The following is a 19,781-nucleotide window of genomic DNA, read 5'->3' on the forward strand; positions in this document are numbered from 1 at the left end:
TGTTCTTGCCCATCCCCTCATCCACATACGTTGCATTCTCCCATAGCCATGGCCGACGCACTGAAGCCACTGGACCCGCAGGAGGTCGCTGAGGCGCTCTCCAAGCCTCCCTTTGTACAGGTCTCGGGTGTGATAAACATACGCGATCTGGGGAACCTACCCTCGGCTGCATACCCTCCCCAGCGCACCAAGCCTCACTACATGTACCGCTCCGCCGAGCTCTCGAGCATCACGGATGAAGGTCGATTTCTCTCCATTTGTCTGCGTGCTTTCGTAATGTTCATGTCAAGGGAAGGCTCAGCTCAGAGCGCTCGGAGTGACCACCGTCTTCGATCTGCGGTCAGACACTGAGATGGAGAAATACCACTCCCCGATTCCGGTCATTGAGGGCGTCGAGATCAAGCGCACCCCCGTCTTCGAGAAAGAGGACTACAGCCCTGAGATGATGGCGAAGTGAGTACGTCGCATTCCCCGGTTCATCAGTCCGGCGCCTAATCGACGGTGTAGACGATTCCAGCTGTACGCGAGTGGGAAGACTGAGGTACGAACTTCTGTTCGATTCCCATAGGCTTGACCTGACATAGCAATCAGGCCTTCATGGAACTGTACTCCCAGATCATGGATCACGCCGGCTCTTCGTTTGGTACCATCTTCCGCCACGTTCGCGATAGGCCATCAGATGGCTTTCTCTTTCACTGCACCGCCGGCAAGGACAGGACAGGTGTCCTTGCCGCCCTTTTGCTGAAGGTGTGCGCGTTCTTGTCACCATGTTTCCTTCCGTCATCCCGTTTGTAGCTTGCAGGCGTCGACACCGAGCTCATCGCGCAAGATTATGCCCTCACACGAATAGGTCGCGAACCAGCAAGGGAAATGATAATGCAGCGCCTGTCACAGGAGAACTTGTTCGCCTCCAACAAGGAAATGGCTCTCAACATGCTGTCTTGCAGGTAAGGCCCTTCTTACCCGTCACAGACATCGTCTCATCCACCACTCATCAGAGCGGATGTTATACCCGCATTCTTCACAATGCTAGACCAGAAATACGGGGGAGTCGAGGCGTACCTCAAGAAATACCTGGACCTAACAGATGACGATATCACGGTCATCCGGCGGCACCTACTTACCCTTCCCAATAATCTCTGATTCTGGCATCTTGGCGTAATCATATCCTCAGTACTACTCGTAATGTTCAGCCGTATGCATCATGGCCGTGACAAGGGAGCCACATCATAAACAGTACAAAGTGCGCGCGCGGGTAATAACTATGTACAAAGAATCCATGCAAAAAAATGCAAGCCTCCCCACACCACAATACTACTTCCTCCCCAAATTCAAAGGCACCCTCTTCGGCTTCGCAGCCTGTCCCCCTGACCCGCTCGACTGCTGCGACGACTGCGACGACATCACACTCGACAGCAGGCCCGTCTGCCCCCTCGCCCTCGGGTTCAATGGAGACAGCGCCCCACCGCCCCTTTGCTGCGCCGGCGGGCTCGCCTGGGGGTTCACAGTTGCCGTCTCCGGCGAGCCTGTCACCTTCCGCCGCATCGGCGGCCTGGTCACCGTAGATGGTCTTGAGGGCCCGCCGCTGGTAGCCGAGGGATCCCCGTACCGCTCGGCCTCCAGGAAGCTGGTGAAGGGCGATCCATCCGAGCCGAGGGCTAGCCTGCGCGCCTTTTCGTGCTTTCCCTGGACAGTGCGGAAGTGCTGGAGGAGCTCCTGCCATCGGATTTCCTCCCGGTCGCGGTTGACCTTCGAGCGCGCAGGTATACTTATGGAGCTGAAGAGGGTCGAAGACGACGCGCGTGATAGCAAGACAGGAATAGGGTAGAGGGTTATGGTGAGAATGGGGATGGGGACGGATAGACAGAAAGTGAGCGTAGAAGGAGTCGAAAGAAAGTCAACATAAGCACTGGTTCGTTACGCTTCAGGCGCAGAGACGTACGATTTAGGCGCAATGTGCAAGAAGCCCGCGGAATTTACCGCGTTCAAGCGATTGCGCAGGGAGACGAACGCAGTGCTCTGCGGCAGCAGCATAAGCAGTCCGTAGAGGCACTTGAACAGATGGGGATAGCGCTCGGGTTCTAGTAGCTGCAGTCGGATATCTGCCGTTGTTGTGAGTTGTTTGTCAGTTTATGTCTGTCACGCTCGAAAGCAAACCGTACGCACAGGTGAACACGGGCGACTCGATGAGCTGAACCAGCTTGTCGATCTGCACCAGCATCGGGACGGTGATCTCCAGGTCCGCGCTAGAGGGAGCAAACACGGTAAGCACCCCGCCGCAGCCCACGGAAACGAAGAACCGACAAGATGTACAGAAGATTCGAGGCGTGCTCGTACGCCTGCGCAAGAAGACATAAGGAGAACACCGATACGGCGTTGTGGCACCATGACCGATAGAGCGTGGTGAACAGCGCTTGCCCGTCCTGCTGTAGCGTGCGTGTCAGATTCCTGCCGCTGCGTTTCTCGAGGCGCCGCCACTGACCCTTGTCTCCAGGCTCTTTAGCCGCTTGCGGAAGTCCGTGAGCTCAGGCGAGGTGATGAGTATCATGTTCAAGTTTTGCACAATCACGCTCGCGAACTCCAAATCCTGGCCAACAAATCAGCCATTCCGCTAGCGTGCCTCAAAGTGGTAAGGTCAACACTCACATCTTCCTTCTCGAGGATCTCCGCAAATGTCCGGTATATCCGGTCAGGGTTTAGGTTCAGGCAAAGTTGGCGGATGATGAGGCTACCCCGGGTTTCCAACAATTTCCTGTCGGTGCTGAATAGCTCGAGGAGGTTCATCATAAAGGCCTTGAAATAGGTTTCCTCCGAGGACGACGAAATTTGCGCCAGTAGCTGCAGGTCGTGCTTGATGACCTGTTGTTCTGGGTCAATCATGGCAGACTGTACGGAGAACGCCGGCAGCCTTACCTCATCTGAGCTATCCGAAAGCGTCTTTAACAGCGCAGGGAACGTTCCATCATCCATAGCCAGAATCTAATGACAGTCTCGTGAGCATATCGTCTCCTCTCGGTCAACAGACGGAGAACAGCCCGACAAACAACGGATTAGAGTCACAAGCAATACACACCTTCTTTGGCGCCTTCTGATGCAGCATGATTAACCACTTGAGCGCAGCGACCCTCGTCTCCTCAAACTCGCTCAGGAATTGGACCGTCAGCTCCGTCACCGTGCCCTGGTAGTCGAAGTAGTCCGGCTCCTCCGCCATAACCACGCTTTGCGCCTGCGCCTGCGTATGCTGGCTCTTTAAGGACACCGGCGAGTGTGGTCTGCTGGGCGTGGAGGCTGGAGCCGCGTTGGCGCCGTCGCTCGTGGGGAACGGGCGAGAAGCGACTGCGCCGACCATGTTGGTCATCGAGATGTCCGCCCCGCTGCCACGAGACCGCGGAAGGGGAGCGTTGGCGGCGGCGGGAGTGGGAGGCTGTGGAGGGTCGGTAGGCGGTTCAGGAGACGATATGTCCCGTGAGCTGCTATCCCGGGTAGCGGTTGTGGGTTGCCTCGACGTTGTAGCTGTGGGTGAAGGTGATGCCGGAGTGCGACCTTGGAATCGCGGCACAGATGGCGATGAAGGTGAGGGAAGGTTCAGAATAGCATTCATAAGGAGCTTGTTGAGACGTATGGCCTGGGTCTGTATGCCCGGTGCGTGATGAGCAAGATTGGGGAGGACGGCCGGAACGAGACGAGGGGTAAAGGGGACCATGACCTCGGGGGCGAAGGTCATGAATTCAGCAAGCCATCGAAGGGCTGTTGACTGTTGAATCTCATCATCTGTAATACTTGTATCAGCATGCCTGCTAGTGAAAAGAGAAGCAACACGTACGCTCTCCATCAAGCTGGCTCAACAGAATGTCGACAATGGCGGAATAGTCAATGCGAACGCCTTGACCGGGAACCCAAGCTTCATAAAGAATCAGGACACGTTGCTCTCTCCACAAAACTATTCTCACCTCCGTTATCTCGTTCATCGTCCAACTGTGCAGGCGAGTCGGTATCGCGGGGCGTTGACTGATCGTCGCTGTCGGGCAGGAACGCGCCTCGGTCTTGTTGCGAGGGAGTGACCGCACGATTCTCAACCGGCGAGTCCGGCCCATTCTCTGCGCCGTCATATTGACGGAGAGACTCTGCCGGGTCGGTACTTTGTCTTCTTGCCTGCTCCTCAGTACGGTGGCGAACGTTGCTAACGTCCTGGATTTCGCGTAGGAAGTCGGCGAGCAGGATCTCGGTCGTGACTCTAACGTCTTCTGTTGGGTCAGACAAATATCGCCTAAGCAATTCAGCAACATGTCGGTGAGTGAATGGCGCAACTCACAGTAGACCATCCAGAAATTCAGGCAGGTACGTGATCAGCTCTAGTTCAGGGACAGAGTCAAGGACCGTGATCCATGACACCAAGTATGTCCTGGTGAACGGGCTAACGACGTATATCCGTTCGCGGAGGAGGGGAATGAAGTGCGCGAGGGAGAACGCCTTCTTGGTGCCGGGCATGCCGCGGTGGCCCTCCTTGCCGTCAGGGTAGTCGACGAGAACACCACGGGCCTCCTCGTGCTCGTCGCGGATCTTCTCAGTTTCAGGGTAGAGGGGGATGTAGACGGAGGCGGACTCGGCCACAATATCCTTCAGCAGGCGATCTAGCAGCTCCGCGCCATTCCTGACCGAAAGTTCGGAGTCTGCAGCGAGCTGGCGAGGATGTAAGTGTAGGAGCGTGTGGCATCGCGCGGGCCACACACCTTGCTGAGCGCGTCGAAGATCTCGTTGAAATATACGAGCACCTCCCCCTTCGACACCTTGGCGATATTGTACAGGCACTCCGCGGAGAAGTATCGTATCCTGTTCTCGGGATCGACGAAGCAGGCGAGCAGCTGGTGGATGAACTTGTCCATGTAAGGCGCGACCTCGACGCCTAGCGCGATAGCCGTGCCCGCCAAGCCGATGAGACCGCCATTGCGGACGTGCAGCGCGTTTGACGAATTGCTGAACATGTCGACCAGCTGGTCGATTATCTGAGATATGCGCCGCTCATCTCGTTGCTGCTGGCAGTCTCGGATCTGCCTGGGGAGGTTGTGAGCGTTGGACTTCGGCGAAGCACCCGTCCTACTTTTCGAGTTCGAGCGCGGCGGCCTTGCGCTTCTCGTAGATCTTGTCAACGAGCTGCTTCGCGATGGCCGAGTCTGTGCATACAGTCAGCAATTATTCGACCCTTGCTGCCCTCACCTACCCATTGTTCCCTAAACCAATCCTCATGGACGCAAGGAACGCGCGCGGCATGACGGTGTATGCTGATCGCGTCCCCGGGCCGACTTCCGGGTGGCGAGCTATCGTATCGCGGCCGCGTCGCCTGCAGCCTCCTCGTTGTCTCCAACGATGACGGCCCCCTCGCTCACGTTGGTCGCGCCTTTTGCGCCGTCGCTCTTCGACTCATGCTTGAGCGACTCGTTCCGCGGCATCGTCATGGACCAGTCGCATCCCGACGGTCCTGAACTTGCGCTGTTCATGCCGGACGTACCGTGTATGGAGACTTGGACGGAGCCCGCGTTCGCCCCTTCGGCTTCGATATCTCTTACTCTTGGAGGCGAGCAGCAGACTCTCGTCTGGATTGAAAGCAAGGCTGTGGACCAGTCTCTACTTGCATCCCTGAATGCCGACATCGACATCGAGGCTCACCTGCGCCGCGAGCTCGCAGCTGTTGCAGAGCCCCCGCTCGACCAAGATGTAATCAGCAGCGACGTGTATGCCGCTCCCCTCGATATCATCTACCGCTCTCGCTCTGCTATCCTCGTCTCCGTCGATGATGCCGCCGCCCTCACCATCGACACCCTCCTCCCCCGATACTGGAAGTCCACCATCATACCCAAGGACCCCGTCCCCTTCATCCCCGTCCCCTCAGAGGCCCTCGAGCACGTCAAGGAGGTCCTCGCCAACCTCAAGTTTGACCCCGTCATCGCGTCGACGGTGAACAGCATGTCCCTCCCCCAGATGATAAACGACATCCGGTTCCTGACGGGCGAGGACGGCAAGTCCGGTATTGTATCGCGTCATTCGTTCTCAGAGGGCTCGCGCACGGCTGCCGAGTGGCTCAAGGAGCGCGTCGAGGCGACCGGCGCAACTTGCGAGTTCAAGCAGTTCCTCCTAGGATTCGCGGATAACGTCGTTTGGTACGTATCCTTCCCTAGGGAAGGGTCTCGTGCTAAAATGCGCACAGTCGCTACACATCCATTGTCCCCTCGAACAACACCGTTCTCATCAGCGCGCACTACGACTCCAGAGGTTCCTTCGGCTCTTTACGCGCCCCCGGTACGTTCAGTCTCCCCTCTTACTTCCGGATTTCCCTCTGCTTCCCTCTGACCACCCTTCCCATACTCAATCCTCTTACCTCCCTCCATCCCTCCCCTACCACCGACTCACTCTTCACCCAGGTGCCGACGACGATGGCTCTGGGACCACCGGCCTCCTCGCCATCGCACGCGCTATAAACCGCAAGAACATCCGCTTCCTCACCAACGTCGAGCTCGTCTTCTTCGCTGGCGAGGAGCAGGGACTCCTGGGCTCGCGCGCCTACGCGAAGGAGCTGCGCGATCTGGACGCGAACCTCACGATGGTGATCCAAGCGGATATGATTGCGTATCATGAACCAGGGGAGCCGCTGCAGTTGGGGTTGCCAGAGACGTGAGTGGGGAGTCGCTTGGATGAATGTTTTTCGAGAGGAGGGGGGTATATGTCGTGGTCTGAGTGCTGACGATGCCCTCTAGCATCGGCAGCCCCGAGGTCGCGGGCCTTGTAGCTGAGGTTGCGTCGCTCTACGTCCCCGAGCTAACCGTTGGCACGACGCGTGCATGCTGCTCCGACCACCAGTCCTTCCATCAATTGGGCTTCCCTGCGACGCAGGTGTTCGAGCGTGCTGGACCAAGTAACCCCTTCGCCAGTGCTCACCACGCGCACGAGGTACTGACGAGGCCTCCTAGTCATCGACCCCATGTACCACAACAGTGGAGATCTGAGCGACCGCGAGGGCTATGACTTCGACCAGCTGAAGGCTATCGCTATGGTTGAGGTGTGTTTTGACTTGCAATTACCTCTGAACCAAACATTCATATAATGCACCCCTAGTTCGCTACGCTCTTGCACGTTGCGGGATACGAGGTTTGAGATGCCAGGGACGACGCGTGCGGGAAATAATCTGTGACGAATGTTCTTGGATGACCGGCAATCGTTGTACGCGCTGCATACATAGACCCACCGGAATACAGCCAACTTGTGATAGTGTTACAATGCAAATACATACAAGGGAGCATTTGCGTGGGACAACGGTACCACCCAGCAACGGAATGTAGTCCGTGCAGTCTCATGCGGTCAGGTACAACAACGACCGACAGCAGTTCGCTGCTGAGAGCGTTACCGCCCGCCTTCCAGCTTCGACAAGCTATCCTCAAGCTGCCGGGCGCGCTGGGCGTCCTGAGTGATAGACTCGAAGCTGAAGAAGCTGCTGCGCGAATCCGGCCGTTCGGTCATTTGCGGCTGGCTCGTTCGGGAGCGCGGACTCTCGCTAATATGGGAGCCGCGTTGGCTCTCCATCTTGGAGCGCTGGCTCGCCATACTAGAGCGCCCATATGCCGGTCTTTGACTGCGTTGACTGTGCTGAGAGGGCGGACGCTGGGCGCGCAGACTTTCGCGTAGGAAGCCGGAGAGAAGGAGGGTGCTGCCGCGCGTGTGACCATAAGCTGGCGGGGGCGGCGCTGCGATGATTTCGTCCTGCAAAAGCCTCAGCTACAGGTACTTCATGATAGCATCAGGACGTACCTCCACATCCCCAGTCCTCGCCCCGCTATCCGCCACAACGCTCGCATACGTAGGCAGCGGCGGCCGATGCCACGGCGCAATCGGCAACGACCCGCCACCAAACCTGCCCCGCCTCCTCCCATGCGCCACAGGCAGAATCTCCCCCGGATGCTTATACGCCCACCGCTCCGCGCGCAGCGCAAACACGCGGCGCTCGAGCACGAGCACCTGCCCGAGCGTCGCGAGGCAGAACGCGACGTGCACGAACACCGTCGCGGAGCCCATACCCTCTCCGGGGCGCGCGGCGACGAGCGCGCGGATGCGGATGGCGGTGATCGCCCAGCCGACGATCGTGCCGATGAGCATGGCTGTCTGGACGGTGCAGAAGAAGAGCGTGCCGATGTGCATGCCGCCGAATTGCCGCTTGAGGAGGCCCTTGCGGGGTGGGTCGGGGAGGGAGGGGGAGGGCGAGCGGACTGGGACGGGGGCAAAAGTGGCGTCCGCGGGCGTGTTGGAGGGGAGGGGGTCGCGTTCGGCAGGGTGGCGGGCGGGGAGGGGAACGGCGGGCTCGGTTGTCGGTGTTGTTGAGTTCAGCGCACCGTGGACGTCTTCCCTGAAGCCGATTTCGCCGCGCTTCGAGGGCAGCGGGCCCGCTTGTCTAGAGGCGACGGACGCGCCGGAAGAGGAGCCTTCCTCAGCCATGAATCGTGAAGATATCGTTCGTGACTGCCGCCGGGTGTTCTCTGACGAGGAGAAAGGGACAAAGAACCGAGAAAAGACGGAGACGTTGCACCAGGCGAACGAAGGAGGGTGCCAGACCACTGAAGCAAGGACAAAGAGAGGTAGAGGGAGGGAGGAGGAGGAGGGAGCCGGATCGACCAGGCTGCGGTCAAGAGACGGGCTCAATCGCAGATCATTGGCGGCCAGCTTGCATCGTTGTCGCCAAGTCCCAGGGCAAGCGCGACCGTTGCTGATGGAATGCGTCCGCTGCGGCCCGCGAGCCCGGAAGGCGAACCGTGACATTCACGTGCAAGGTTGAACTTCAACCAAAACACCGCAATATGAAGAGAAAGCGACCATGAACTGCATACACGGAGGTTCTTCAATCGATACTTGTACAGGCGATAGTTACATACAGATACACACAATGACACTTTGTCTTTACAGGCCCGTCCAGGTGAACGTCTTCTTCAACTCAGCCTCCCCCTTCAACTTGATATCCGCCGAGCTCGCGCCGACCCAGATGCCAAACTTCCCCTTCTCCGCCACCCAAGCCGCCTTCCTCTCGTCATAGTAGCTGAACGCATCCTTGTCCAGCGCCACCGTCGCCGTCTTCGTCTCGCCCAGCTGCAGTGCCACCTTCGTGAAGCCCTTGAGCTCCTTCGCTGGCCTCGGGGCCGTCGACTCCGGGTCAGTCACGTAGACCTGCGCAACCTCGCGGCCAGCGATGCCGCTGGTGTTCTTGATCTTGAAAGTGACCGTCAAGTCGCCCTTGTCGGATAGCGGCGAGAGGGAGAGGTCGGAGTATTCGAAGGAAGAGTAGGTTATCCCATAGCCGAAGGGGAAAAGAGGTGCGAGGTCACGCTTCTCGAAGCCACGGTAGCCGACGTAGATACCCTACAGTGAAAGTGAACTGAGACATTAATCAAAGACGATGCGTTATCGCCTTACCTCGTTGTAGAGCACCCGACCGGGCGTCTCGCCCTGATTGCCGAAGAAAAGGTGAGAGGGGCTATCCTCAAGACGTTTCCTGCCTGCACGTTAGCACAGGGTTCAAGCAAGCAGAATGACAATATCGCACGGGAACGTCAGCGCCAACTTCCCAGAAGGGTTGACATTGCCGAACAGTACGTCCGCCAGACCCGTGCCAACTTCGTTTCCGCCGTAGAACGCCTAAAGGAGCTTTAGCCCCTGATCAACCTCGCTCAGTTAAGGATCATACCTGCAGCAAAGTATGCGCCTCATCAATCCACGGCATCTCGACCGGCGTGCCCGACTGGTTGACCACTACGGTGTTGGGATTGGCCTTGAGAACCTCGGAAACCAGGCGATTCGTGAGGCCCGGCAGCTTCATGTCCTGACGATCGAATCCTTCGCTTTCCCAGCTGCAGAGTAATCAGTACGACCTCCCTTCTCACTCAGATCACCGAACTCACTCATGGTTTAACCCGATGATCAACAACGCAACTGACCAACGCCATAAGCATTCACATCCCCACCACCTCACCAAACTGCCACTCACCATCCGACGCCTTCGCCACCTCCACCGCCTCCCTAATCGCCACCTCCGGATCCGTCGACGGCATCGCGCCCAACCTAATCCCCCCATAACACTCGAATGGGCTGCTCCTTGCCTGGAAGTCCGCGCTATTGATCCTGATCTCCAGATCGTACGTCTGGCCGGCCTTGAGGCCCTTGACGGTGGTCTTGACGTCGACGGTGCCGAGGCCGAAGAAGGCCTCGCCGAGCTCGGGGTTGGTGGAGAGGTCAATGACGAGCTTGCCGTCGAGGAAGAGGTTCCCGCGGCCGGCGAGGTTGAGGCCGAAGTCCCAGTCGCCGGATTCGTCGGGGGTAAATTTGGTGCTGAACTGTAGGGGTGGGTGAGTGCGCGTCCTTTTGTCGGCAAGGAAAGCAGGAATAGCTTACCCGAATCCAGCACTTGTAGTTGACTTTCGATGCGTCCTGTGATGATGATGATGATGATGAGTAGCCATACTGACCTCCACGCTTTTGCACTCACAATCCCATCCATAAGGAAGCAGGTCGTGCTCTTCGTCGGCGTGCTCCACACCGCCGGCTTCATACTCGAGCTCAAGTTCGCCTGCACCGACGTGAAATCCTCCGACGGCTCCTCGTTCCAAAACTCCACAAGCGCGCCCGGCTCCCCATTCGCCTGCTTGATATACCCATCCAGCAACGGAAGATACTTATGGCTCGTCGCCCCGATCTTGTACCGCACCTCCGCGCCGATCTTCTTCGCCTCGCCCTCGATGCCCTCGAGCGGGGAGATGGTGTAGGTAGACAAGAGCCGCGCGGACCCGCCGCCGGAGGTCATGGCGTACTTGGCGTTCGGGCCGATGACGGCGATGGATTTGGTGGACGGCTTGAGGGGGAGGACGCCCTTGTCGTTCTTGAGGAGGACGGTGGCGTCGGCGGAGGCGCGGCGGAGGAGGGCGCGGACCTCGGGGGTATCGAGGCCTTCTTCGGGGCCGTCGAAGGGGATGCCGGAGGCGTAGGCGCGCTTGAGGAGGCCGAGGATCTGCAGGCAACTTCTGAGCACATCGTGATGGTCATTGGTACAGAGCAACTCACGTGGCGGACGCAGAAGTCAAGGTCGCTGACGTCGAGCTTGCCGCCTGCCATCGCACGTTCAATAGCGCGTCCCCGCATAGCGGTCGGACCACTGTTGACAGTGATAAGTTATCTCGACCGTCTTCATTTCTCCGTTGAACGTACGGCATCTCAAGGTCAAGACCAGCCTTGATACTCGCAGTAGTCGAATATACGCCAATCCAGTCACTCATGATGAGGCCTCCGAGGCGTTGAGCAAACAGATGAAGCTCGGTCGGTCTAGCTTACCGTCGAAGCCCCATTCCTTTGGCAAAAGTCAGATAAACGGTTGAAGATATAGATAGCGAGCTCACCTTGCGAAGCACGTCATTCAGAAGGCGCTTGTCCTCAGATACGTGCAAGCCATTGACCCGGTTGTACCTTGTAAAAGGAGTTCTTAGTCAATAGACTTGGGTAGCATGTATGCGCACTCACGAAGACATGAAGGCCCATGGGTTCCCCTTCTTTAGCGCAATCTGGAAGGGCTTCAAGTAGATTTCGCGCAATGCGCGCTCGCTGACGTCGGCTGTATGCGGGTCAGACGACGTCCAGATTCATATTGAGTGCTTGACGGTGCGTACCGCTGATGGAGAACCTGGCAACTCATGTCAATACGAGGTCGGCAAGAAGTATACGGACGCCGAACTGACCTTTCAAACTCCTGGTCATTCGCAACAAAGTGCTTGATGGTCGCGCTGACGCCCTTCGATTGCAGACCATTGATGTATGCGGCAGCAATTGTGCCGTTGAGGACTGGGTCCTCTGAGAAGCTCTCGAAGCCACGACCGCCGAGAGGAGAGCGTTGGGTGTTGACGGTAGGCCCGAGGAGGATGTGGCAGCCTGGCGCCGTCATCAAAGGTGGTTCAGGGTAGGAGTAGATTGATAGATACCTTTGGCGCGACACTCGTCCGCTAAGGCTTTGCCTACTTCCTCGGCGAGGTCGATGTCGAAGGAGGAGCCAAGACCGGTGGATGAGGGGAACGCGCTCGAAGGAACGCCATTGAAGACTGTCGATGCAGAATTAGAGGCTGAAAGTGGCTTGAATCGACAGAACGTGACTTACATCGCGTCCCGCGTACACCATTGGGTCCTATGTATGCGCTGTGAGCCGAGGAAGTACACATACGTGCAACCTTGACGCACCGTCGCTCATTCGCATAGAGGGTACCCCTACTTCGGGAATGGGTTCTGTATGCCACCATCCCTAGAGGGTGTCAGTTGGCCAATATCCCCAGTGATCACACGGGTGCTCACCTTGCCACAGAGCAGCTTCACCTTCTGCGAGACGGAAAGCTTGGAGAGAACCTCATCGATGTCGAAATCGGGTGGGAGCATAGCTGCAGATAGGCCGTAAAGCGTGCGTGAGAGGTCGCGAAAGGAGGAGCTCCCGTGAGCGTCGCGCGACCAGCCGGGTACTTTATAACGTATACTGGGGCTCGGGGTAACTTCGGATTGGCAAAGGGAGCCCCTCGCGGGGAGTTCTTCCTCCTGACCGTTATCCTGTCTGGAAGTCCGGGGACGCCTGCGCTCTGGGCGTGGAATTGGCGGCTAAACGATTCGAAAGGTGCGATCTCGCGGCTTTCATGAGGGCGAGAGGGAAGGGGGAGATCTGGGGAAACGGAACGCGTCCCTGGTTATTGTTCCAGAATTGATTGCCGCGGGGTGGGCAAGTCCGCCACGTGGCCGAGATCGAATCGGGCACTCATCCTCATCCAGCGACCTTCAGCCGAATCCAGCCCAAGACGGTCATATCCTGCGTGGACCCACATACCACAAATTCTGTATACATATACCTCAGCAACTCCCGCACAAACTACATCTTCATGGTCGCCCGCGGTTCCTCAAAGTGCGGACCTCCTTCAAGCTGCTCATTTACGGACCTCTAATTTTGAGTTCCCTTTACAGAGGCAAGAAGCGCACTAGGGACCCTCCTACTGCTTTACACCATAGCGATAGCACTTCGTCCCTGTCTCCTGCACCGTCTGATCCTCCTCCAGTGAAAAAACGTACGTTGCTCCTCTGGCGCACGGGTAGGGCTCTCACTGAAATAGGGCCCAGCGAAGCGTGCAGAGACGCGCCCATGCCCCGTATGCAGCGAGCTAATCCCTCTGCGCCTAATGGGCAAACACCTGGAGCTCGAGTCCGAGCGCGTCGACGAGATCATCGCCAATGTCGGGTCTCCAGAAGTATACCAAGATGACCGCGAGGAAGGGTGAGTCATCACTACTCCTACAGTTTATGTCGCTCCTACTGACCATTGTGGCAGCCCCAGCAATGCGAGTCGGCGCTCTGCGATACGGGCTAGGAAGTCCTTCTCCTCCGCTAGCGCGCGAGACCCCTCAGATCCCCTCTATCAGGGCGAGAAGGCGATACAGAGCATTAGGCGCCGGCGCAAACAACGCCATGCCAAACTCAAGGACATGGTTCGCGAGGAGGACGAGGATGCGCGACCTGTCCGAAGTATGACTGCTGGGCGCAATGAAATTATCTGCCCGGTCTGCTCGACGACTGTCCACGGCGACCAAGATGTCCTCGATGCGCACGTTGATGCGTGCGTGGCGAACGAAAGCAGACGAATAGAGGAAGAGCGACAGCGGGAGCTTGCTCAGCGAGAAGCTGAAGAAGTCGTCTGGCAGGATAGTGGCGACGCGGAGCACATAGGCCACGTAGGAGACGTACGGGGTAAGCGTTGAAGTCCTTATCACCCTCTGCAGCGTATGCTGATTGACGTCCGCAGGCACCGGCTTCCACACCAGAAACGAGGACGAACAAGACATCGACGAAGAAATAGATGTCGACGGCGACGATGCCGAAATGTTCGGCGCGCCCCAATTCAACGAGGGCGACATCGTCCCCGTACAGCCCCCACAAGCTGATGCAGACGAGAACGTCGAGATCGACATTGAGGGAGACGACCTGAACTCCGACCACCGGACACTTCGCGACCTCATCGCTGACGGCAAGGTCGTGCAGCGCTCCGCTGTCGAGAACGCGAAGGCCGAGATGGAGGAGGTTATGGGCGTTGGGGACGCTGATAGGATCGACCTTGCGATTTTGGCTGCGAAGCGAAAGGGTGATAAGAAGGCACTTATCGTGGCGTTGCAGGAGAAGGTTGATCTATTGGTCAGTGGCATTTGCACGTTTGCTATTTCGTGTCCTCATATCCGTCCTCAGGAATCTGCCCGCATCTCATCCTCGACTTCCTTGCTCTGTCGAATATGTCTAGACCCCTACAACGAGCCGACGGTATCGACCGGATGCTGGCATACTTGCTGTCGCGAATGCTGGCTGCGCTGCCTTGGTTCGACCAAGTTGTGCCCCATTTGCAAGCGCATAACGGCGGCGGCTGACCTGAGACGAGTGTACCTATAGGAGTGTACCTCTGGGCTTTTTGCTCCCCGGGAGGATATTTGGATTTCATGTACTGCATCTATTTGTACTCTACTATATCTTGCACTTGATATTGTACTGTTGTCTACCGGAAGAAAGCTCGGGGAGGCAAAAAACACTTGTCGGCAAGTGCCGGCTTAAGTTGTGGGTCCAACAACAAATTTCTGCCCACGGTTTAACATGTGCGGTCACAACCATTCGCAGCACGAGCCTGCTTATGAGCAAGGTCTTGGCTACAAGGCGTGCGTGATTTCCCGGTACCTGGCTTCTGTGTATACTTTGCCTTCCTTGCCAGATGTCCTTCGTCGACAACAGGCGCTACGTCATATCGTACCCTCTTCGCGAAGTCTTCTCATCCTGAAGTCGCGCAAGACGCGCGACGATCGGACGCGCACAGTTCTTGATGCAACAGGCATACTTGTCGTGGAACGTCATGCTTGGCGTAGGTAGATAGGAAGAGATAGCATGCTCGTTCAGTGCCCGCAGACACTAGCGGACAATGCTCGTCGCTCGCCTCGGACTGTACTCGGAAGACATACGCAAGAGCCACTGACTGGCAGGCCCGAGCGGTACGTCTCCACTGGCGACGAGAGCCCTTAGACGCAGATAGAGATGAGACAGACGATAACCTCGGAAATTATCTGTCTATCTCCTGGTTACGCGCCTTCCTCTTCTTCGTCGAAGACCAACTCAATGCCTTGCTCTTTTGCAGCGGCGATGGCCTCTTGCTCCTGCTTCTCGGCAAATGCATGGAGGCTTTGTAGGATCTCGCGTTGTCCTAGAAGCGACGGGGCGTCAGAGGGAGCGAATATCAGGTGCAATGGACGGTGTTGGAAGCATTGAAGATGAGACGCATTGGCCATCCCAAACCATCCATTGGGTCCCACAATCCACTCACCATCGACATAATGCTTGAGCATCACCGCAACCTCAGGACGTAGTGCTCGCGCTGCCGTCGCATCGGGCAATGCCTGCAGCTTCTGCTGTACCATGTCCATCAGCATCTCCGCCGCCTCCAGGCGATCTTCGAATGTCGCCTTCCCCCCGTCCCCTGCGGCAACGCTCGTCAGTATGCGGCGCCACAGCTGTTCGTACTCCTCATTCCACCGCCGGCCGATCTCCCAGGATTCCCCGCCGCCCCCGAGCTTCAGCACGATCGTGTCGTCCGTGTTGTCCTCCAGGGTGAAGCCGTAGCCGAGGATGAGCTCCGCATTCGGCTTCGCGCCATAGTTATTGAAGATCTCCGCGCCGGCAGGCGTTTCTGTCAAGGGCACGACCGCGACGAAAGGCGGAGCATCGGCAGGAACGCGCTCGTTTACAACAACGGGGCGCTGTCCGACTGGGCGCGTCTCGACGAGCCATGTTACCGGGCGCGCGCGGTAGTGATTGAGGCTGTCGACGCCCGGGATGAGAACCGGCTCAGTCTGCGAAGAGACCTGCAGAGAAGGGTTCTCTTCCAGCATGCTGGACGGGAAGGCCCGTGACGTATAGTGGGTAGTAGACGCCGCGAAGAGGTCCCTGAGTATTGATAAAGATTTAGTCCATGGGCGCTCGGAGAGTCAAACTTCGGCCATACCAGGTCAGCAAATCCGCAAGCTCGGGCTTGCAAGTCCGCAGAAGATCTCGGGACTTCTGCCATTCAGCCTCGAGCAATCGTCGTCGATCGATTGTCGCGCCATAGAGGTTGGTGCCCCTGAAGGCAGCGAGCTCGTCCTCGGTGAAATGGATCGCTGCACGGAGCGTGCTGGCGGGTGGGAGTAGGTCCACGTATGGCCGATGCGACAGCGCGGGGTTACTGCAATGATCGTATCGTCATAAAGGATGGTTGCTAGCAGCCACTCACTTAGGTAGCAATGAATGCAAAGAGAGGTATAGACCGATCGATTGACGTTCAGACCAGTTTTCACTTGCCTGCCTTACCGCATTTGTCAGACCCAAAGCGATCGCTATGCTTTCGCGCGCCTTCTGAGGAGTGACGATAAGGTCTATGGGACACCACACGACCGGCTCGCTGGCAGGGATGTCACGTAGGGCGACTGCATTGATTCCCTTCGTCTCTACGACTTGTCAGCAAGGCTTCGGGAAGGACGTGGTGGTGACTGACCTGAGTCGTCTGACACGAGCCTCACTGATTGATGAAACCCTCCACCATGGCTCTGCAGCCAATTCTTGAGGTCGACGGCCTTGGGAGATTCTGTCAAGCCCATTGTTGTATCGCATTTGGCAATTCCATTGTATTTCGAGCAAGTGGGAAGTTCCGGGGAAAGAGGACAACTCCATGTTGCTCCCGCGGGGCACGCTACTTGCTCCGCACGCTCGGCTTCTCTGTTGATCGTTCTATTGAGACATTATCGCGCCTGGGCACTTGTCCCAGATTCCGCGTCAGAGCCGTTGAGAGCCTCCAGCGGTCCATTGCCGAAGTCCGCCCGTGGTTGCTCCTCACGACGTCGACCCCTGGCCGCTGTCCAGACCCCTGCGCGTCGAGCAGGATATCCTCTGGATTTTCCTCCATGTCTTCCAGCCTCGGAAAACGTTCAGAGTAGACAACTTGGCCGTCGGGAAGAAGCAAGGGGTCATCCTCCCTGCCGACCCGGGCGCACGCAATACGTACTCGGACATCAGCGCACGCACTCTATTGCCCCTGCCCATTCAACGGAGATTCTAACGCTCAGCTGACACCCCGCCGGTGAATTCCCCACCTCGACCGCCTTACGGGCCCTTTCCCTCGCCCATAAAAGTTGCGCGCCCTCCCACCGACGTTCCTCTGTTCTCTCAACGCACACGATCGAGTACACGAACGCTATGGCACCAACACACGAGGGCGCGAGCAGCAGCAGCGCTCACAGCACGGACGAGAAGGAGCGTATCGCTTCCCCAGTCGCGCCTTCAGCACCAGGGGCTGCACCGGTCTTGGAGGTCACGAACGCGGACTATGCTCTCGCTGTCAGCGAGCAGAAGCTCGACCCGTACAGCTGGTCATCTATCAGACTATTCGCAATCTTGGCGGTCGCGTTTATGGGCAGCATGTCGAATGGATTTGACGGTCAAGGTGTGTGCCAAGCTCCAGTGTGATGTTCAGGTTGTTTGACATCTCTGTAGTCATGGGCGCGGTGAATGGCATGCAGTAAGTACTCCCCGATCAGAACATAATTGCCCTGAATTGAACGCGTTAATATAGACAATACTTGGATTACTTCGACATATCCGGCGACGATGCAGGCGGAGGAGTTGGCACTGGTGAGACCCATTGATCGTCGCAGGCTCTCACAAGCTAAGAAGACCTCAGTGACTGCCATCATCTTCGGTATTGTAAGCATCGCAACCTACCTTCCATGTCCTGTTCATTGACAGTGACCTCCATAGTACTACATTGGTACGCTGAACCGCTCTGATGCGCTGCAAGCTTCTCACATCACCCAGGTCAAATCGCGGGTATGGCCGTGGCGGGACCCATTGCTGACCGTCTCGGTCGCCGCGGTGGCATGGTAAGTCAAGGTCTTCGCTATAAGTGCGAGTCAATGCTCAATCCATCGTAGTTCTTCGGCGCAATCATCATCGCCGTTGGCGCCATCGTCGTCACCGTGGCGAAGGACACCGATTACCTGCTTGGCGGTCGCTTCGTCCTCGGATTCGGCGTCTCAATCACTACGACAGCGTGCCCTGCATACGTCGTAGAGATGTCACCACCACAGTGGCGTGGTAGACTCACGGGCTTGTACAACAGTAAGGATATCGTCCAACGAAAGAAATGTATAACTTAACGAGTGCTAGCTTCATACTACGCGGGTTCAATTCTTTGCAGTACGTGTTCTGTCTCTCTGCGACTCCGGTCATGGGGCTCATCATTGCCGCAGCTGGAATTGCCATCGGCACGGAGCAGCTGCAGAGCACGACGTCCTGGCGCTCACCACTCGCCATCCAGCTCGTCCCAGCCGGCATCCTTATTATCTTCTCTCTCTTCCTCCCCGAAAGCCCCCGTTGGCTCCTCGCTACGGGCAAACCCGAGCAAGCCCGCGCCATCCTCGCCAAATACCACGGCGCAGGCGACCCGCATGCTCCCCTCGTCGAGCTCCAATGGCGCGAATTCGAGGACGCGATCAAGCAGAACGCCAGCGACAAGCGCTGGTACGACTACTCCGAGCTCGTCAACACCCCCAACGCACGGTATCGGACATTCATGTCAGTCTGTCCTGCACGCACTTCTCTGTCGGCCGTTCACCAAGTGACTCCATATGCAGGATGCTTCTCATGGCCTTCTTCGGGCAGTGGTCCGGCAATGGCCTCGGCTACTTCCTCACCGTGCTCTTCAAGAACTCGGGAGTCGAGTCCCAGCGCGCGCGTCTCGTCCTCAACTTCGTCAACACCATCGTCTCCGCTGTTGGCGCGCTCATCGGCACGAGCCTTACGGACAAGGTTGGGCGCCGCAGAATGTGGTTCTGGGGTACGCTCTGCAGCGCTGCCATGCTCGCGATTGCGACGGCGTGCACGGCGGAGTTCGGCGAGACCGGGAGCAGCAAGTCGGGGAGTAACTCGGCGATTGCGTTCATTTGTGAGTTGTCGCGGGACGTGAGCGAGGTGGGTGCTAACTCGCTTTTTAGTCCTGTTCGGCTTTGTGTACAGCTTGACGTACACGCCGCTACAAGCCTTGTACCCGGCTGAAGTCCTTCACTACAACACGCGCGCAAAGGGCATGGCTTGGTTAATCTCTTACGCAGGCTACGTTCGAGCGAGTACTGACACATCTTGCGTAGCTATTCCCTCGCGGTATCTTGCGCCAGCTTCGTCAACACGTACGCTGGCCCCATCGCACTTGAGCGGATCAAGTGGAAGGTAAGACCTGTCTTTTCCCGTCGCCCCTGTGAGTTTGACACTAAGCCCCTTCTAGTACTACATCGTCTACGTCGTCTGGGATATCTTCGAATGCTGCATGATCTGGTTCTTCGCCGTCGAAACCAAGGGGCGAACATTGTGCGTTATTCCTCCTTCCACCTTGAAATTCTTCGAAATTGTCTGACCTCCTTCGTTTTCACAGGGAGGAGCTCGACGAGATCTTCACCGACCCCCATCCCGTTCGGGCGTCCATACGCAAGCGGAAAGTTGCAGTCGTTGAGGGCAACGGGGAAAAGCAGGTCGTCGAGGTCGCACAGGCGTAGCAAATACATAGTATCATTGGACAAAGGATGTATATTTTGGGATATAATTCGGTTCCGGGTAGCACAGGCATTGTATTCTTCAATTCAAACGCAATCATATCAACCCCAATCGAGGCTTTCGACGAGTTTAGG

General features: G+C 57.4%; 8 protein-coding genes across 8 annotated transcripts; 4 read left to right on the forward strand and 4 right to left on the reverse strand.

The window, feature by feature from the left end:
- Positions 1-14: 14 nt before the first annotated feature.
- On the forward strand, positions 15-1,514 carry SCHCODRAFT_02623399 (uncharacterized protein). Its single transcript, XM_003036732.2, has 6 exons — positions 15-241; positions 291-453; positions 508-541; positions 592-747; positions 796-947; positions 999-1,514. Exons 1-6 carry the CDS (start codon positions 49-51, stop codon positions 1,141-1,143), a joined length of 843 nt encoding a protein of 280 aa, XP_003036778.1. The 5' UTR covers positions 15-48; the 3' UTR covers positions 1,144-1,514.
- On the reverse strand, positions 1,043-5,243 carry SCHCODRAFT_02623403 (ARM repeat-containing protein). The gene is made up of 14 exons (XM_050345173.1): positions 5,219-5,243; positions 5,099-5,171; positions 4,731-5,052; positions 4,313-4,680; positions 3,951-4,267; positions 3,824-3,901; positions 3,074-3,771; positions 2,914-2,979; positions 2,647-2,859; positions 2,483-2,587; positions 2,305-2,426; positions 2,167-2,246; positions 1,943-2,102; positions 1,043-1,777 (listed from the first exon to the last, which is right to left on the reverse strand). The coding sequence occupies exons 1-14, from the start codon at positions 5,220-5,222 to the stop codon at positions 1,315-1,317; spliced, it is 3,069 nt and encodes a 1,022-aa protein (XP_050200643.1). The 5' UTR covers positions 5,223-5,243; the 3' UTR covers positions 1,043-1,314.
- SCHCODRAFT_02730925 (Zn-dependent exopeptidase) lies at positions 5,162-7,542 on the forward strand (the record flags this gene model as incomplete). The annotated part of the gene is made up of 7 exons (XM_003036733.2): positions 5,162-5,274; positions 5,724-6,155; positions 6,203-6,294; positions 6,417-6,666; positions 6,750-6,907; positions 6,963-7,051; positions 7,108-7,542. The coding sequence occupies 7 exons, from the start codon at positions 5,162-5,164 to the stop codon at positions 7,144-7,146; spliced, it is 1,173 nt and encodes a 390-aa protein (XP_003036779.1). The 3' UTR covers positions 7,147-7,542.
- Positions 7,393-8,061, reverse strand: SCHCODRAFT_02576464 (uncharacterized protein; the record flags this gene model as incomplete). The annotated part of the gene is made up of 2 exons (XM_003038096.1): positions 7,393-7,749; positions 7,798-8,061. The coding sequence occupies 2 exons, from the start codon at positions 8,059-8,061 to the stop codon at positions 7,393-7,395; spliced, it is 621 nt and encodes a 206-aa protein (XP_003038142.1).
- Positions 8,062-8,820: 759 nt separating this feature from the next.
- SCHCODRAFT_02623407 (glycoside hydrolase family 3 protein) lies at positions 8,821-12,717 on the reverse strand. Its single transcript, XM_050345174.1, has 19 exons — positions 12,361-12,717; positions 12,250-12,310; positions 12,170-12,196; positions 11,997-12,113; positions 11,757-11,946; positions 11,688-11,701; positions 11,542-11,632; positions 11,421-11,487; positions 11,356-11,371; positions 11,233-11,308; positions 11,089-11,179; positions 10,517-11,035; positions 10,423-10,458; positions 10,019-10,364; positions 9,933-9,963; positions 9,719-9,881; positions 9,578-9,669; positions 9,448-9,526; positions 8,821-9,393 (listed from the first exon to the last, which is right to left on the reverse strand). The coding sequence occupies exons 1-19, from the start codon at positions 12,439-12,441 to the stop codon at positions 8,938-8,940; spliced, it is 2,553 nt and encodes an 850-aa protein (XP_050200644.1). The 5' UTR covers positions 12,442-12,717; the 3' UTR covers positions 8,821-8,937.
- A 102-nt stretch (positions 12,718-12,819) lies between these two features.
- SCHCODRAFT_02623410 (uncharacterized protein) lies at positions 12,820-14,590 on the forward strand. The gene is made up of 6 exons (XM_050345175.1): positions 12,820-12,952; positions 13,012-13,112; positions 13,165-13,318; positions 13,373-13,788; positions 13,844-14,229; positions 14,281-14,590. The coding sequence occupies exons 1-6, from the start codon at positions 12,930-12,932 to the stop codon at positions 14,476-14,478; spliced, it is 1,278 nt and encodes a 425-aa protein (XP_050200645.1). The 5' UTR covers positions 12,820-12,929; the 3' UTR covers positions 14,479-14,590.
- A 237-nt stretch (positions 14,591-14,827) lies between these two features.
- Positions 14,828-17,059, reverse strand: SCHCODRAFT_02623412 (SET domain-containing protein). The gene is made up of 5 exons (XM_003038098.2): positions 16,601-17,059; positions 16,340-16,553; positions 16,073-16,291; positions 15,395-16,014; positions 14,828-15,274 (listed from the first exon to the last, which is right to left on the reverse strand). Exons 1-5 carry the CDS (start codon positions 16,701-16,703, stop codon positions 15,153-15,155), a joined length of 1,278 nt encoding a protein of 425 aa, XP_003038144.1. The 5' UTR covers positions 16,704-17,059; the 3' UTR covers positions 14,828-15,152.
- Positions 17,060-17,275: 216 nt separating this feature from the next.
- On the forward strand, positions 17,276-19,775 carry SCHCODRAFT_02623420 (general substrate transporter). The gene is made up of 14 exons (XM_003036735.2): positions 17,276-17,545; positions 17,596-17,620; positions 17,675-17,733; positions 17,783-17,805; positions 17,860-17,869; positions 17,917-17,981; positions 18,033-18,219; positions 18,268-18,297; positions 18,351-18,675; positions 18,735-19,045; positions 19,095-19,194; positions 19,248-19,326; positions 19,382-19,464; positions 19,529-19,775. Exons 1-14 carry the CDS (start codon positions 17,299-17,301, stop codon positions 19,647-19,649), a joined length of 1,665 nt encoding a protein of 554 aa, XP_003036781.1. The 5' UTR covers positions 17,276-17,298; the 3' UTR covers positions 19,650-19,775.
- Positions 19,776-19,781: the final 6 nt, after the last annotated feature.

Source organism: Schizophyllum commune (assembly GCF_000143185.2).
Source record: "Schizophyllum commune H4-8 unplaced genomic scaffold SCHCOscaffold_5, whole genome shotgun sequence".
Classification (NCBI taxonomy): domain Eukaryota; kingdom Fungi; phylum Basidiomycota; class Agaricomycetes; order Agaricales; family Schizophyllaceae; genus Schizophyllum; species Schizophyllum commune.